This window comes from Scardinius erythrophthalmus, assembly GCF_964197995.2.
Source record: "Scardinius erythrophthalmus genome assembly, chromosome: 2".
Lineage (NCBI taxonomy): Eukaryota > Metazoa > Chordata > Actinopteri > Cypriniformes > Leuciscidae > Scardinius > Scardinius erythrophthalmus.
This window is the reverse complement of record NC_138222.1, coordinates 60909153-60925011: the sequence shown is the minus strand read 5'-3', so window position 1 is coordinate 60925011 and position 15859 is coordinate 60909153. Positions and strand designations below refer to the sequence as shown.

Sequence of the window (15859 nt, the reverse complement as noted above, 5' to 3'; positions counted from 1 at the left end):
GACGGCTTTCTATTGTATCTTTTTTCTTTTTTATCCAGTTTTTGTATCCCCATTATACTCTCTGTTGTCAGTTTCTCTGTCTGGACACAAACACTGTACACACTGTACACACACTGCATTAGTATCGGTTGTTGGTATCGGAGCATTTTTATGAGTATGAATATGAGAGCGCAGTATCGGGCCGATACCAATACTGGTGTTAATATAGACCTTTCTCACTCGTGGTTATGGGCTCCAGAAAGGCAGCTGTGAGTAAGTTCAGTCACTCAGAGCTCATGGTGAACAACACACACACATTCTCAATCTCACAGATCATCAAATCCTGGAGTCACCGGCTGCGTCTCATCTCGAAGGCTGAATCCTCCGGAGGTCACATTTATCTGCCGCAAACGTCATGAGGCTCTTCATCTCAGTAAACTGACCATTACATTCCCATGAGGAAACTACAACAATTTACACTTCACTAGCAATAACGCTCAGTTTTATAATGGTGACTGTCCTGAAATAAGACGTTCTTTATGACGTATGCGGCCGATAAATGTGACGTCAAGAGGACGCAGCTTCGACACAAGACACAGATCCATGAAAACAGACGCTAAGAAGCAGAGAGTCGTTCTTCTCCTTTCAATTCACAATTTACATTCTTAGTGCAGATTGTGCAATCATTATTATTTTAAACTTATCTTTTAATCTTTAAACAGTTTTTTATTACTGATTAAACTATTGAGAAGTATATTACTGTGAACAAGAATTATATTGTTTTTAATGGTTGCAATAAGTTAAAAAAGAAAGATTGTCTGAACTAAAGACAGTCTGTTCTTGAAAAGATTATATGGCTGAATAAGTTTATTTTTTATGTCTGGCCTTTTATTAACATTTGTTATATGATGATATTTATCATATTTATTATTAAAAAGTTGAGATTATCCGCTTACTCATCCATAAACTTACCCGGGTCTGTCATATAACCTGTTAAAACTCTGAACTATAAATATTCCCTGAAATTTTCAGAGACTTTAACATTATTCTTTGAAAGCTCTGGAATTTTCTTCTCAATCTATAATTTTGTTATTCTGTTTGGTGGGTTTATACCAGCAACATTCCCATTTACAACCAGCGTTTACAACCGAAGGTCCTTCTGAACAATCAGTTTTATTCCCTGAAAGAGATGTTTGAGTCTTTATGTTTCTGTTTCTTCTCAGGTTTACCCACATCGACAGTGACTGTGACACCAGACAGTCGTGTATTCACTGGAGAAACAGTCAATCTGAAGTGTGTGATAAACTCTGATCACAGTGACTGGAGATATGAGTGGCATAAAGGCAGTGTAAAGTTACAGACATCTGATTATCGTTACACTGTAAACAGAGGCACTCTCACTATCAGAGGAGCTACTGAGTCTGATCAGGGTCAGTACTGGTGTAAAGGACAGAGATATGGAAGACCAAACTCATCCACATCAAGCTCTCTTTCTCTCTCTGTGAAGGGTGAGTTGAACATCATTGTCCTCATAAACTCTCTCTACATGATCATGATCACACAACAAATCGAGACACTGCAGGGTCACATGACCCACAGGTGGGACGTTTGTCATTATATATTTCAAACAATAATATTTTAGTAAAAACGTACTCGGTTACTAACGTAACCTCGGTTATCTCTAGAGAGGGAACGAGTACTGCGTAATATCTTACGCTTGGGGAAAACCTCTTTTCCACGAGATACTGAAGCCAAAAAAATATCCTTAATTTTGCAATAATGTAAAACGCATTGCAGCAGCATGCAGACATGGGCGAGACAGCTCGCGCGCCCATTGGCTGCTCTGCGGCAACTGCACCAGCCTATCAAGAGAGGCCCAGAACCAATGAGGGCGCTTCACGCCCACAACTTCATGTCCCGCCAAAAGCGGGTGGGGCTTGGCTATAAATACAGCCCCGAGAGGCTGGTTTGACCAGTTTTTCATCGCCGAAGCGAACCAGAGGGTGATGCATGCACGGCAAGATACGCAGTACTCGTTCCCTCTCTAGAGAGAACCGAGATTACGTTAGTAACCGAGTACGTTCTCTTACGAGAGGTTCTCTCGTACTGCGTAATATCTTACGCTAGGGGAACACAGTGTAAAACGCTGTGCGTGCTTGAGATACAACACTAAAGTCCCAAGGGCAGGTGCCCGGGGCTCATACAGTGCCTAATCACAAGGGACTCAAAGAGAGTCCGGGAAGAGGGGCTAGAATAGCATCATTCCTGTAATATAGAGCTCTAATAAGAGCAGATTATATCAAGTGTTCCACACAGCCAGTGCGAACTCGGCCTGGACTGATAAATATGGGGGACTTACGCACTGCCCACAGAAGTATACAGACGATCAGCGATCGACGCTCTAGCAGTTTCAGCATCCTGAGCCGATAGCATCGGGCAGGCAATACTGAAAATTTAGACCGAGAGCAACTTAGCTTGTAAAGCGGGAACCTCGAGGTTATAAAACCTTATAAATGTAGACGGGGAGGCCCAGCCCGCCGCCATACAGATATCTTGCAAGGCAATCCCACTAGACCAAGCCCACGACAAGGCCATGCCTCTCGTGGAGTGCGCTTTGACACCTAACGGACATTGCAGGCCCTTAGATGTATAAGCTAGCGCTATAGCATCAACTATCCATCTGGATAAACTCTGTTTTGACGCAGCTAGTCCCTTAGAACGTCCGCTGAACAAAACAAAGAGCTGCTCCGTCTGTCTGAAAACAGATGAGCGAGACACATAGGCTCTTAACGCCCTGACTGGGCAAAGGAAGCCTGCGTCCCCTTCCTCTTCAGATACCGGCAGGGCCGACAGGGAGATCACCTGTGCCCTAAACGGTGTATTGAGGGATTTAGGAACATATCCGTGCTTTGGTTTGAGTATGACTCTCGTCATTAGGCCCAAACTCCATACACGTCGCGCTCACTGAGAGCGCTTGCAAGTCCACTATGCGCTTCACTGAAGCGAGAGCCAGAAGAAACACTGTTTTGAGAGACAAGTGTTTTAGGTCTATTGACTGTATTGGCTCGAATGGGGCACCTTTCATGGCTTCCAGAACCGTGGAAAGGTCCCAAACGGGAACCGAGGGAGATCTGGGAGGATTCAGCCTCTTAGCTCCTCTAAGGAAGCGAATGACCAGATCGTTCCTTCCTAATGACTGGCCAAGCGTTGGTTCAGCGAACGCTGCTATGGCCGCCACATAAACTTTGAGCGTGGATGGGGCTCTGCCCTTATCCAGAAGCTCTTGTAAAAAGGAAAGAACCTCCGACACCCCACAGTGTGAGGGTGAAGTGCCACGCGCTGTAAACCAGCTAGTGAACACAGACCATTTTGAGGAATAGAGCCGTCTCGTAGATGGAGCTCTAGCCTGCGTGATCGTGTTTAACACTCCCGCTGGGAGGTTAACGGGTACCCGTTGATGGCCCACACATGTAGGGACCAAAGCTCCGGGCAAGGATGCCAGATCGAGCCGTTTGCCTGCGAGAGGAGATCCTTCCTCACCGGTATCGGCCACGGGGCGGTACTCGTCAGCTGCATCAGGACTGGAAACCAGGCTTGGTTCGTCCATAATGGGGCGACGAGTAGCACTGGGCATCCGTTTTCCCTGATTCGCTCTAACACCTGGGGTAGGAGCGTGACAGGGGGAAACGCATAGAGCGGGCAGCGGGGCCAGACGTGGGCCAGCGCATCCCTGCTCTTGGAGAAAAATTCCTAACAGTGAGCGTTCTCTTCAGACGCAAATAGGTCTATTTTCGCTCTGCCAAATGTCCTCCATAGCAGTTTGACTGTCTGTGGGTATAAAGACCATTCTCCTGCCGGAAGATTGTTACTGGACAGTCTGTCTGGTCCCACATTCAGGCGGCCGGGCACATGCGCTGCTCTGAGCGAGCGCAGATTGTGCTGAGCCCAGACTAGGAGGCGTTCCGTCAGCCTGTGAAGGGTTCTGGATCTGATACCTCCTTGGTGATTTATATAAGCCACCACTGACATGTTGTCCGAACGGACCAGGACGTGGTGTCCTATTATCTGGGGACAAAAGCGCCTCAGCGCTTCATTTTCAGGCAGTTTATGTGTAGAAGCTTCTCCCGTTCTGACCACTGGCCGAAGAACGGTCTGCCCTATAGCAGCGCTCCCCATCCCGAGGTTGAGGCGTCCGTAGACACCACCTTCACACTCGAGGAAGTCCCTAGGCTTACACCTGACTGGTACCAATCGGTCGCTGTCCAAGGTTTCAGAGCTGCGGTGCATTTCTGATCGACCTTGAGGCGCAAGAGACCGGAGGTCCACGCTCTGCGCGGAACGCGCGGTTTTAACCAGTACTGCAGCGGGCGCATGCGAAGCAGACCCAGCTGAAGCACTGAAGATGCTGAAGCCATGAGACCCAGCATTTTCTGAAACTTTTTGAGCGGGACTAAAGTGCCGTGGCAAAAAGTTTCTGTCATGCGCTGAATACTCAGTCTGCGCTGCGGTGACAGTTGTGCTGTCATAGACAGCGAGTCCAGTTCTGTACCCAGAAAAGATTTTTTCTGACTGGGAGACAGCGAACTCTTCTCCCAATTGACTTTGAGACCTAAATTCTCGAGGTGATCGAGTAATATGGTCCTGTGTTCTATGAGCTCTGACTGTGATCGAGCTAGAACCAGCCAATCATCCAAATAATTCAGCACTCGTATGCCTCGGAGCTTGAGGGGTACGAGCGCTGCATCCATGCACATCGTGAATGCACGAGGTGCCAGGGATAGGCCAAACGGCAGGACTGTGTACTGATATGCCTGGCCCTAGAAGGCGAATCTCAAAAATCGCCTGTGACGTGACGCTATTTGTATTTGAAAATAAGCGTCTTTCAGATCTATCGACATGAATCAGTCCCCTTGGCAAATTTGCAAGAGGATTTTCCTGGTCGTGAGCATTCTGAACCGTCGTTTCAGAAGTGCTTTGTTTAGTCGTCTTAGATCTAGAATGGGTCTGAGACCCCCGTCTTTTTTGAGTACAAGAAAATATCTGCTGTACATGCCCCCTTCGCTCTGAGCTTGTGATAATAGCCCCTTTGCTCAGTAACTTCGCTATTTCGGCTCAAAGTAGGTGTGCTACTTCCTTTTTCACCGTAGTTTCGATTCGCGCTGCTTGGCGTTGCAGGCGTCGACCGAACTGTAGCGAATAGCCTCTTTCTATAATGTTCAGCACCCACTCTGATACCCCGGGAAGCTCTGCCCACGCTTTCGCGTGAGTGGCTAGGGGTAGAATGATATCTGGGCTCTGGTCGCGACCTAGTGGCGAGCGGAGAGCACCGGTGTGCTGTAACATGAGCGCCGCGCTTGCAGCGTGTGAGACTGGGGGCGCGCTGATCACAGCGGGCAGCCTGCCCGCGCTCAGTTCTCCTACAGCGGTGTGCTGAGAGAGAGCGAGCGGGGCGAACCCCGTGGGGTTTATTATGTCTGTGAGCGAATGAGGGCGCGGGACATCGGGCCCATGCAAAACGCTGAGAACACCGTCTGTTTGTGCAGACTGTATGTGCGTTGGTTTCGTTTTTACAGAAACCGTGAGACATGTAGTGTGTAGTGTTTGCGGGCACTGGGACGTGGGCACAATCACTACATTTGGTGCACAATCGACATGAGTCGATTTTATTTGTGCGGGCCGTGTGTGGCGGGCCGTGTTTGTGTGTAGGAATGGGCACTGGGCAGTGGGCATTTTTACTACACTCATAACACCATCGGCCGTGGCCGGAATACCAGAAAATACACTCTTTATGGGATTTATCTGGGTCGCCGTAAAAACGGCGTTTGTGTGCAGGCAAGCGGGCTGTGTTGCCGACTTGTTTACTGCAGAATACGCTGGAACAGTCACAATTACTGGAACTGAGTGAGCGAGAAGTTTTGGTGGGAGTCCGGCCGCAGCGGCTAGGAATACTTTGTGTTGCCATAGAAACAGTGTTTGGGCGCAGGCGAGCGGGTTGTACAATGCGCTCGTTGGCTGCAAAATACACATCTGCAGTCGCCTTTAAGGGAACTGACAGAATGAAAGCATTGATGGCATAATTTTATGTGCCAGTAGACCCGGGAGTCGAACACAGGTCTCTCGTGCGAAAGCCTAAGATTCCACCACTGAGCCACAGGGGGGAACACATAAGCTTTCAGTTAGCGCGAGAATATAAGAGAGCGTCAACATGTTGGCGTTTGTTTGCAGGCGTGCATGTAATACAACAGGCTCGTTTACTGCAATATTGACATTTCCAGTCGCCTGAACTTCAGAGGGGAATGAGAAATGTGTGAGAAATGGAGGTGGTCCGGCCTCAGCGGGACTAAAAGCACTCTCTTTTCTCATTTCACCAGCGACGCACGCGAACCATAGAAACGGTGTCTGGGTGCAGGCGAGCGGGTTGTACAACGCGCTCGTTGGCTGCAAAAAACACATCTGCAGTCGCCTTTTAAGGGAACTGACAGAGCGAAGCATTGACGGCATAATTTTATATGCCGGTAGACCCGGGATTCGAACACGGGTCTCTCGTGCGAAAGCCTAAGATTCCGCCGCTGAGCCACAGGGGGGGAACACATAAGCCTCAGTTAGCACGAGCATATAAGAGAGCGTCACATGTATGCTTCGGCGTTTGTTTGCAGGCGGGCGTGTATTATAACAGGCTCGTTTGCTGCAATATTGATATTTCCAGTCGCCTGAGGTGAAGCAGGCGGGCGCACCGGCGAGCTTTGTGGGCTGGGGGAGGTTCCGGGACCCGTTGAGCACGGCGCTTTTTACGGCGCGGTACCGCGGCGGGCGGAGGTGCAGTCTCGGAGAAGGATGGATGCCAGGCGAGTCCTCAGAGTCACCGTAGGCATTAGCTCGCTGAGGGCAGCGCCGTCAGCGAGCGCGAGAGCTGCGTGATCCTTACCAGGAAAAGGGGTGTCTTGATAAAGACGCCCGGCTCTTTTAGTGCAATGAGAGTGTGTGTCGCGGCGGCGAACACACACATACACAAAACATAGTAGCAGAGAAAAGGATATGTACGCCAGAAAGCGTGAGCAGGAACGGCGACTGAAGGCGGCGAGTTGTCGACCACCAGTGAGTGCTTCTATCAGACGGCGCGGCTTCTTCCTCTCGGGATCCAGCGATGCGTGAGCTTCGCTGAAGAGATGAAAAATTGGTCAAACCAGCCTCTCGGGGCTGTATTTATAGCCAAGCCCCACCCGCTTTTGGCGGGACATGACGTAGTGGGCGCGAAGCGCCCTCATTGGTTCTGACGTCATGAGGGGCCTCTCTCGATAGGCTGGTGCAGTTGCCGCAGAGCAGCCAATGGGCGCGCGAGCTGTCTTGCCCATGTCTGCATGCTGCTGCAATGCGTTTTACATTATTGCAAAATTAAGGATAATTTTTTGGCTTCAGTATCTCGTGGAAAAGAGGTTTTCCCCAAGCGTAAGATATTACGCAGTACGAGAGAACCTCTCGTAAGAGAACCTAAAGTAATATTGACAAACTATATATCATTTGAAAGCTTGCTGACTGATTTTCAAAATAAATGACAGAGGAGCAGTAATTTATCAATTTGCAACTAGAATATTTAATATGCATTAGGCATGTTCAGGCCTTTATTTTGAAATAGCTATGAACATGAAAAATCATGAAAGATTGGTAGAAACTCCTTTTCATGCCAACAGTTCAAAAGATAAAACCAATTCAATTGTATGAGGAAAAAAGGTCTGAAAAGGTTTTAAATATAATGAAACAAATGATGGATTATTGATATGTGATGTGGCGGCGAGCTGTAACGCACATATGTGTTTTTTATGCGTTTATTAGAGGTTGAATTCAAATCAAATACTGCTAAACTGCCCATACTACTTCTCAATAGATCTCTACTTCATAAATTGTATGATAATTATGGAAATATATGGTTTAGATCACTCTAAACATGTATGGAAATGGAGGCGTCCTTATATGGTCATTAACAGAGCTTGGCTGTCATCTAGTGAAAAGGTTTACTAAATTCACTGAAAGCTCATTTTTTGAGACATCAACCTAAACTTTGGAACACAACTTGGCTTTGATTTTCTTTCAGGTTTAAAGTAAAACATATTTTGTAAAAATAAATATTTTATATAAATAATTATATTTTTTACATTATATACATTTTCCTAAACTCAAACTTCTATAACTTTTTTTTTCTGTTTCACTTTCATGATTTTCACTTCTACAATAATCTTCCAAATGTCTTCTTTAAAACAAGAGCAGTCATAGGTCTATATTCCTAATCATTCTTGATTTACAACTATTTAAGTTTGGATAGTGATTTTCAGTGATACATACAGTGATGCACTGTGGGTAAATGTTACAGGTGAGAGAGACTGTAGTGTGTGATGCAACAAATACAGATCAGAGACAATATCTACACAACTTCTGAAACTATAAATGCAATAATCTGTGTTTGTACAGTGAGTCCTAAAGCTGTGCTGACGGTACGACCTGATGAACGAGTGTTTAGAGGAGAAACAGTCACTCTCAGATGTGATATAAAGTGGGCAGGAGACACTGAGTGGACATACAGATGGGAAATAGAGGGAACCAACAACCAATATAAAAACACTGTCAACCGAACCTCAACACAAGAGTTGAACATCAGCAGTGTTGATCTCTCTCACAGTGGTAAATACACCTGTACAGGACAGATACACACTCAAAGCTCTCAGCGCAGTGATGCTGTTACACTGACTGTCTCAGGTGAGTGTGTGTTTGTTGTGATCAACTTCTCCATCAGTTTCTCTACGGCTCTGTAACTCGTGATGTTTTGTTCAGCTGAAGCTCAGGCATCAGTGCGAGTGTCTCCACAGCCGTGGCTGACTGAAGGAGAATCAGTGACTCTGACCTGTGAGGTTTCAGGCTCCTCTAAAGGCTGGACGTTCAGCTGGTTCAGAGATCATGATCATCTGTCAGACAGCAGCAGAGGAGCTGGAGGATCTTACACTCTCAGTCCTGCTGCTCTACAGCACACAGGAGTTTATACGTGCAGAGCAGAGAGAGGACGACCAGCCTATTACACACACAACAGCAGCTCACACACACTGTGGATCACTGGTGAGGGTTTATGCTTGTGCTCATCCGGATCTGTGTTTCACTGCAGTCTCTGTGCTGTCAGTTTTGATGGAGATTTTCCTCTTTTCAGGAGTTTCTGCTTCAGTGTCTCTGGTCATCAATCCCAGCAGAAGTCAACACTTCTCATCGGACTCTCTCTCTCTGAGCTGTGAGGATCAGAGTAACTCTGCTGGATGGACAGTGAGAAGATACACAGACAAAGACACACAAACTTGTGCAAATCAAACAGGATCTGGATGTGTAATCGACTCTCTCAGCACATCTGACACTGGAGTGTACTGGTGTGAGTCTGAATCTGGAGAGAAACGCCATCCTCGAAACATCACTGTACATGGTGAGTCCAATCACACTTACAACCATAACATAAAAAACAAACAAAAAAAACAGCAACAATCTGTTCAGATTAAAAATTATTATTATAATAGAATTCAGACATGTGATTATGCATTAAACTAACTGAAAATATCAGATTTTTACCCCCCAGCACATTGAATATCAAGATTTCAACTCTATAATAAAATAAAATACACTACATTATCATTAAGTATTGGATTATATAATAACCCTTATATTTTATAATAACCCTTTTCTATGTGAATATAATGTAATTTATTCCTGTGATCAAAGCTGAATTTTCAGCATCATTACTCCAGTCTTCAGTGTCACATGATCCTTCAGAAATCACTCTAATATGATGATTTGATGCTCAAGAAACATTTATGATGAAAACTCTCTCAATGTTGAAAACAGTTGTGCTGCTTCTAAAACATTTATTTTTTCTTTGATGAATAGAAAGTTTGAATAACAATTTATTTGAAATATAAAACTTTTGTAACATTATAAATGTCTTTTTTGATCAATGCATTTGATAATGCATCCTCGCTGAATAAAAGTATCAGTTTCTCGGATTAACGGTAGTGAACATTTTGACCCTCCAGATCTTATTAATAATTGAAGTATGGCTCTGATTAACACAGCCTGTATCGTCACTACATCTGTTGATGTATTTCTTGTGTTTGTAGACGGTGAGGTGATCCTGGAGAGTTCTGTTGATCCTGTGATTGAGGGAGAGACTCTGACTCTACACTGTTTACATCGATCTACAAACTCCCCGATCCTCAGCGCTGATTTCTATAAAGACGGATCACTGATCCAGAATCAGACGACAGGAGAGATGAGCATCACTACTGTCTCAAAGTCACATGAGGGTTTCTACTCCTGTAAAACAGAGAGAGGACAGTCACTCCACAGCTGGATCTCAGTCAGTGAAGTCTTGAACGGTGAGATGATTTAATGAGAAACGCCACACCATTATTATATACTATTATATATTATAGTCTCTGGCTCTTATTTCTGCTGGAGCAAAATCAGTTATTGACATCAGTGTTTATTGTTTCATATAAACGAAAGCATAACCATCAAATCACATGCAAAATATTGTCATGTACTGGTCGGAGACACGAAGGTTGAGGATCCAAACACAGTATTTATTAGTGATGTTACGTTCTGTGCCGAGGCTTCAGAGTGTGTGTCGAGAAATCCCGGGAGCTTTCAGTGAAGCTCGTATCGAGGCTTGTATCGCTTTAGACCAATGACGTCATTGATGACTGGTTCAGGAAGCGGTCCAATCTTGGCGCAATATTTTCACAGATATATAAACTCATGGTTTAAACCCAGCCACTTTCCAGTTTTAGAATAATAATATTGGCCCTTCTGCGTATTATGACCAAATAATTGATTCACACACATTTGGAAACCCCTTTTTTGTTCAAGCCAATACATTTATAGAAACAAGAATAAGCCACCTTTTTCTTGCTTCTATTAGGAGTTGAAGTGTCTTTTGCGTCAAAAATAAAGTGTTGCACATTTTCACAAACACAAAAAGGCAAAAACATGAAACATCTTTGAAATTCTTTCGGCCAATTCTTCCAAACAGCGCTCAAGTATGTAATGTCTCCAATTCCTGTGGAATCTTACATGTTTTAAATCTGTATAATATCTTCCTTAGATTCCGATTTAGACAATTTCCTCATATTTGACAGCCAGACGGTGAGATAACTGTTTCTCCTTCCTCTCTTCAATCCCTTTAGCTAAAACAGCATATACTATGAAGACATGAGGAGGAGTGGCTTTAAAGCTAACTTAAAGTAAATTATACAAGGACAACTTTGAGTAAATGCAGTACAGGATAACTTCAAGTCAATTCTTGAATAATACAGCACTACACATAAAACAGAATAAAAGATGAGAATAATAATAATACAAATTTAAAACATTAAATTGGCTCTTACAACATTTATTACACAGTTATGTAATACAATCATTATATACCATCATAAAATACACATTGTATTCATATAAATAGATTAGTCTATGTGGGAATATATATTTTTTTAATTATTTCTAAGCCTTAACTGGCGCAAAATACAGTGTATCACAGACAGCGCAGGACTTAAACTGAGGCTGACAAACTCTCCTACAAATGACCTCAACTAGAACATCATTATGGAGTAGCACAAAATACACAACGTTTTCTGTAGTGGCTGGGCCGGATCAGCACCGAATGTAACGGTTCAGCAAAGACGACGGTTTGGCCAGTCGGTGGAAAAGTGGCTTTTGATGGAGCAAAAACGACAATGAGACGTAATGGCAATGAGACGGGCGAGAGCGCTCAAAACTCTTCAGATCGCATTATTTAGTGGAACATTAATAGAAACTGTCATCCGCTGAAAAGAAAATGAGGCGTGAACATGAGAATTAAAAGTAGCCATGTGATCACAAATTAACCAGAGCAGACGCGATTCAATAAGTGTATCCTTCTTATATGTAAAATTATTCAAAATACCAGTTTATGCAGTTTAATTATGGCCTCTAAGATCGCAGTCGGAAACTATTAGCCCCGGCTTATAGCCCTCGCTCGTACTGGCTCGACAGTGGAAAAGCAGCTAATAATTTCTGACTGGCATATAACTACACAAATCAAACAAACATAAACGTGTAAAGGTAGAGACCAGTCAAGCTCAATGGTAAGTCCGGCCTTGATCACAGATCACATCAGGTCACCTGTAATGGATCTGCTTGTTTTACACTCTTTGACCACCAGGTGGTGTGAGCAAATGAAGCCTCGAGAAATGAACCCTTTAGTGAACCACTGGGCTGAAAAGCTTCAATGTTTCATGAGGCTTCATCTCACCACTGTAAGAAATTGTAGTCTGCCTCGACCCAGATTCCACTCCTGAATATATTTTAGAATGAGCTCATCCCCAAAATGGCTTAATTATCATAGAGATTAAGGCAGTCAAGTTATATTGTTTCTTGACCATTTGGGTTGATCACATCCTGAGCAAATGGTAGTCAGTTGTAGAATGGGACTGGGTGTGGGACACAGAGAACCTTCTCAGACAATGGGGTGTCTCAACTTCATTAGCATACAGACCACAGCTGTCACAACAGGAGCAACTTCATTTACATTAAGAGTTGTAAACTGTAACAGGATAAAAGTTTTAAGATTTGGATGTTCTGGGTTCATTCTGACGCCGGTGAACCCAAGGTGCTTTGTGTCCCTTGCCACTGCTATACTGTAATAAACTTCATTTTTGAGATCTTCGACGTCCACATCATTTTTTCTTACACCACCACTACTCAGTGGTTCAGGAAGCCTCATTTTGCCATCACTACAAACAATAACTGAGTTAAGAGCTGAGGCGAACAGAGAAATCCAACTGAACAAGCAGAGAATCAGGAAATCCAGGAAACAAAGTTTTAGAAATGCAGTCAAGACATATACAACACTTAGCGATGAATGACTGAATTGACCAGGCTTATAAAGGGTGAGCTAACAAGGTTAATGAGACACAGCTGAAAACAATGAGTGCTGATGAGTTCGGGCAAAGGATTATGGGTAATGAAGTCCATGACAGAGTGGCACTGGTCTGGGATTGAGTGTCCTCTGGTGTTTATCAAGGGCTCTCCAGCTGGTGATCGTGACAATACTGAGATTTAGTGAAATCAACACCTTATAAACAACATCCCACAACTTTTCATTAATTATTAATTATTTTTGTTTTTTATTTATTTACTCACCCTTATATCATCCAAACATGTATAACTTTATTCTTCTGTGGAACATAAAATAAGTTATTTGGAAAAATGTATCTGTGTTTTTGTCCATACAATGTAACTGAAAAAAATCCTATATTATTATAGTAAGGATAGTATGATCTCTGTAAAATATCAGTCTTTAAATGCAAGATATTTAAAGTGTACCTAAAATATACTTGCAATAGTTTCACTTTAGCACAATCAGATATACTTAAATTTAGAAATCTATTTTTTGTTCCACACAAGAAAGAAATTCAAAATGAATGTCAGTAAATTTCAGCAGATTATGAATTTTTGAATGAACTATTCCTTTAATACAGAGCTCTGAAAGGGAAATGGTGGTGGAATAAGATGAGACAGGAGGAAAAATATTTTTGTTTTATATTCACTCACAAAACTTTGTTGCAGAATAATGTTCTTGTGTTTCTGTTTCTCAGGTCAGATTTCTGTCCTCAAAATCCTCAGTTTTCTTCTGGCCGCTTCTCCGTATCTGCTAGCGACAGTCGTGCTGCTTTACAAATGTTACAGAGCGAGAGGTAAAACTACTGTCTGACACACACACACACACACACACACACACACACACACAACTCTCTCTCTCTCTCTCTCTCTCTCCTCTAACTGAGAGATCTGCCTTTACTGCCTGTCTTTTATATTATATAAATCTATATTTTAAACAGATAATGGACATTCATGAAAGCAATAACTGCAGTGGGAAAAAAAAAAAAAAAAAACATAAGACATGTCCGTTTAAATGTTGAAAATGTTTTTTGTGTGTATTTCAGACCAAAGTCAGTTCACCGTAAGAGAGGAAGAAACTCCAACCTGATATTAATGAGCTGCAATAAACAAGCCTGACAAAATACTTTTTTTTGAAAACGCAAACTTTTAAAAACGTGTTTCAAAGTGCAAGTTTTTGAAAAAGAGACCAAAATCATCTCCGTGTAAATACAAAAAATGTGAATTTGTGAAAACAGTGACATCATGCTCATGCGTAGGCTATTGCGTGTTTAGTCTATAAGCTTTTTTAAATGAAAGGTTCCTTACAACAGACTCAAGGATGATGTATGTTTTCGAAGCCCTTGTGTTCAAAGGTTTTGGCATTTTCTTAAAGGAAGTAAAATTGACTTTATATCAGAGGAGAACATTCTAAGATTGGGATTATAGTGAATGTTTCTGGCTTTGTGAAGGTGAAATTTTCCCAGAAGACAAAGTAATAATACAGTATTATCAAGATTAACTTCCTTAGAATGGAAATCGGACAAAAACATCATAGATTATGTAATTTGTGTCTATAGGCCTATGCGCTCAGCTCGAGTGAACTATAGTAAAATAATGTGTGTATGCACAGTCCCGTTGTCTTCATTTACAAAGTCACATCGCCAACTACTTGTCTGGCATGCGTAATACAGCGTTATTAGTTGTTTTTTACGGAATCCGTGTGAACAGGGATATTTTTGATAACGTTGTCATCTGTACAAAGAAAAAGAGTTTCTGTTTTTAGCACATCATTGTCATGTAAACGTACCCTTGTTCTCCAGAGTGCAGTGGAAATCCTCCAGTAGGTGGCGGCAAATCACTGTCAATGAGTGAGTCATTGAACCTCATTCAAATTAGGGCTGCACGATTAATCGCGATTATTAAATCGCAAAGGCTGCGATTATTTCTTTATGCGCACCTTGTCATTGATGTATGGCTCTGTAAACACTGTGAGTTTGAGTCACTTATAACGTGCATTTGAAAAAGCAACACGCGTCAAACATCTTTCAAACATGAGAAGCATTTATGAACCTCTTGTCCAACAACAGACAACATTTAATAACATGCTTTTACTCCAAACTCACTTCATAACGACAGTTGAGCTCCTCCTTCTGTGAGATGATGCGATTCTTACACAGAATAAGGCAGTCGTGTGTTTATTAGTCATGTTTAATCAAAGCATTTCAATCTTCTGTTTATTGAACAGACAGTATGATGCCCGATAGGGATTCCCTGGAATGATGTGTGTTATTGTATGACTACTTCATTTTTGCCGTGTGTGTGAGATGCCCTCTAGTGTTCAGGTGTTTGTGTGTGTGTGTGAGACGCCCTCTAGTGTTCAGGTGTTTGTGTGTGTGTGTGAGACGCCCTCTAGTGTTCAGGTGTTTGTGTGTGTGTGTGAGACGCCCTCTAGTGTTCAGGTGTTTGTGTGTGTGTGTGAGACGCCCTCTAGTGTTCAGGTGTGTGTGTGTGTGTGTGTGTGAGACGCCCTCTAGTGTTCAGGTGTTTGTGTGTGTGTGTGTGTGAGACGCCCTCTAGTGTTCAGGTGTGTGTGTGTGTGTGAGACGCCCTCTAGTGTTCAGGTGTTTGTGTGTGTGTGTGAGACGCCCTCTAGTGTTCAGGTGTTTGTGTGTGTGTGTGAGACGCCCTCTAGTGTTCAGGTGTGTGTGTGTGTGTGTGTGAGACGCCCTCTAGTGTTCAGGTGTTTGTGTGTGTGTGTGAGACGCCCTCTAGTGTTCAGGTGTTTGTGTGTGTGTGTGAGACGCCCTCTAGTGTTCAGGTGTTTGTGTGTGTTTGTGAGACGCCCTCTAGTGTTCAGGTGTTTGTGTGTGTGTGTGAGAGACGCCCTCTAGTGTTCAGGTGTGTGTGTGTGTGTGTGTGTGAGAAGCCCTCTAGTGTT

General features: G+C 43.4%; 1 protein-coding gene across 1 annotated transcript; it reads left to right on the top strand.

Moving 5' to 3' along the window:
- Positions 1 to 227: 227 nt before the first annotated feature.
- LOC308705404 (Fc receptor-like protein 5) lies at positions 228 to 14029 on the top strand (the record flags this gene model as incomplete). Its single annotated transcript, XM_081390415.1, has 8 exons — positions 228 to 369; positions 1203 to 1487; positions 8443 to 8727; positions 8803 to 9081; positions 9170 to 9433; positions 10122 to 10379; positions 13638 to 13736; positions 13986 to 14029. 8 exons carry the CDS (start codon positions 228 to 230, stop codon positions 14027 to 14029), a joined length of 1656 nt encoding a protein of 551 aa, XP_081246541.1.
- Positions 14030 to 15859: the final 1830 nt, after the last annotated feature.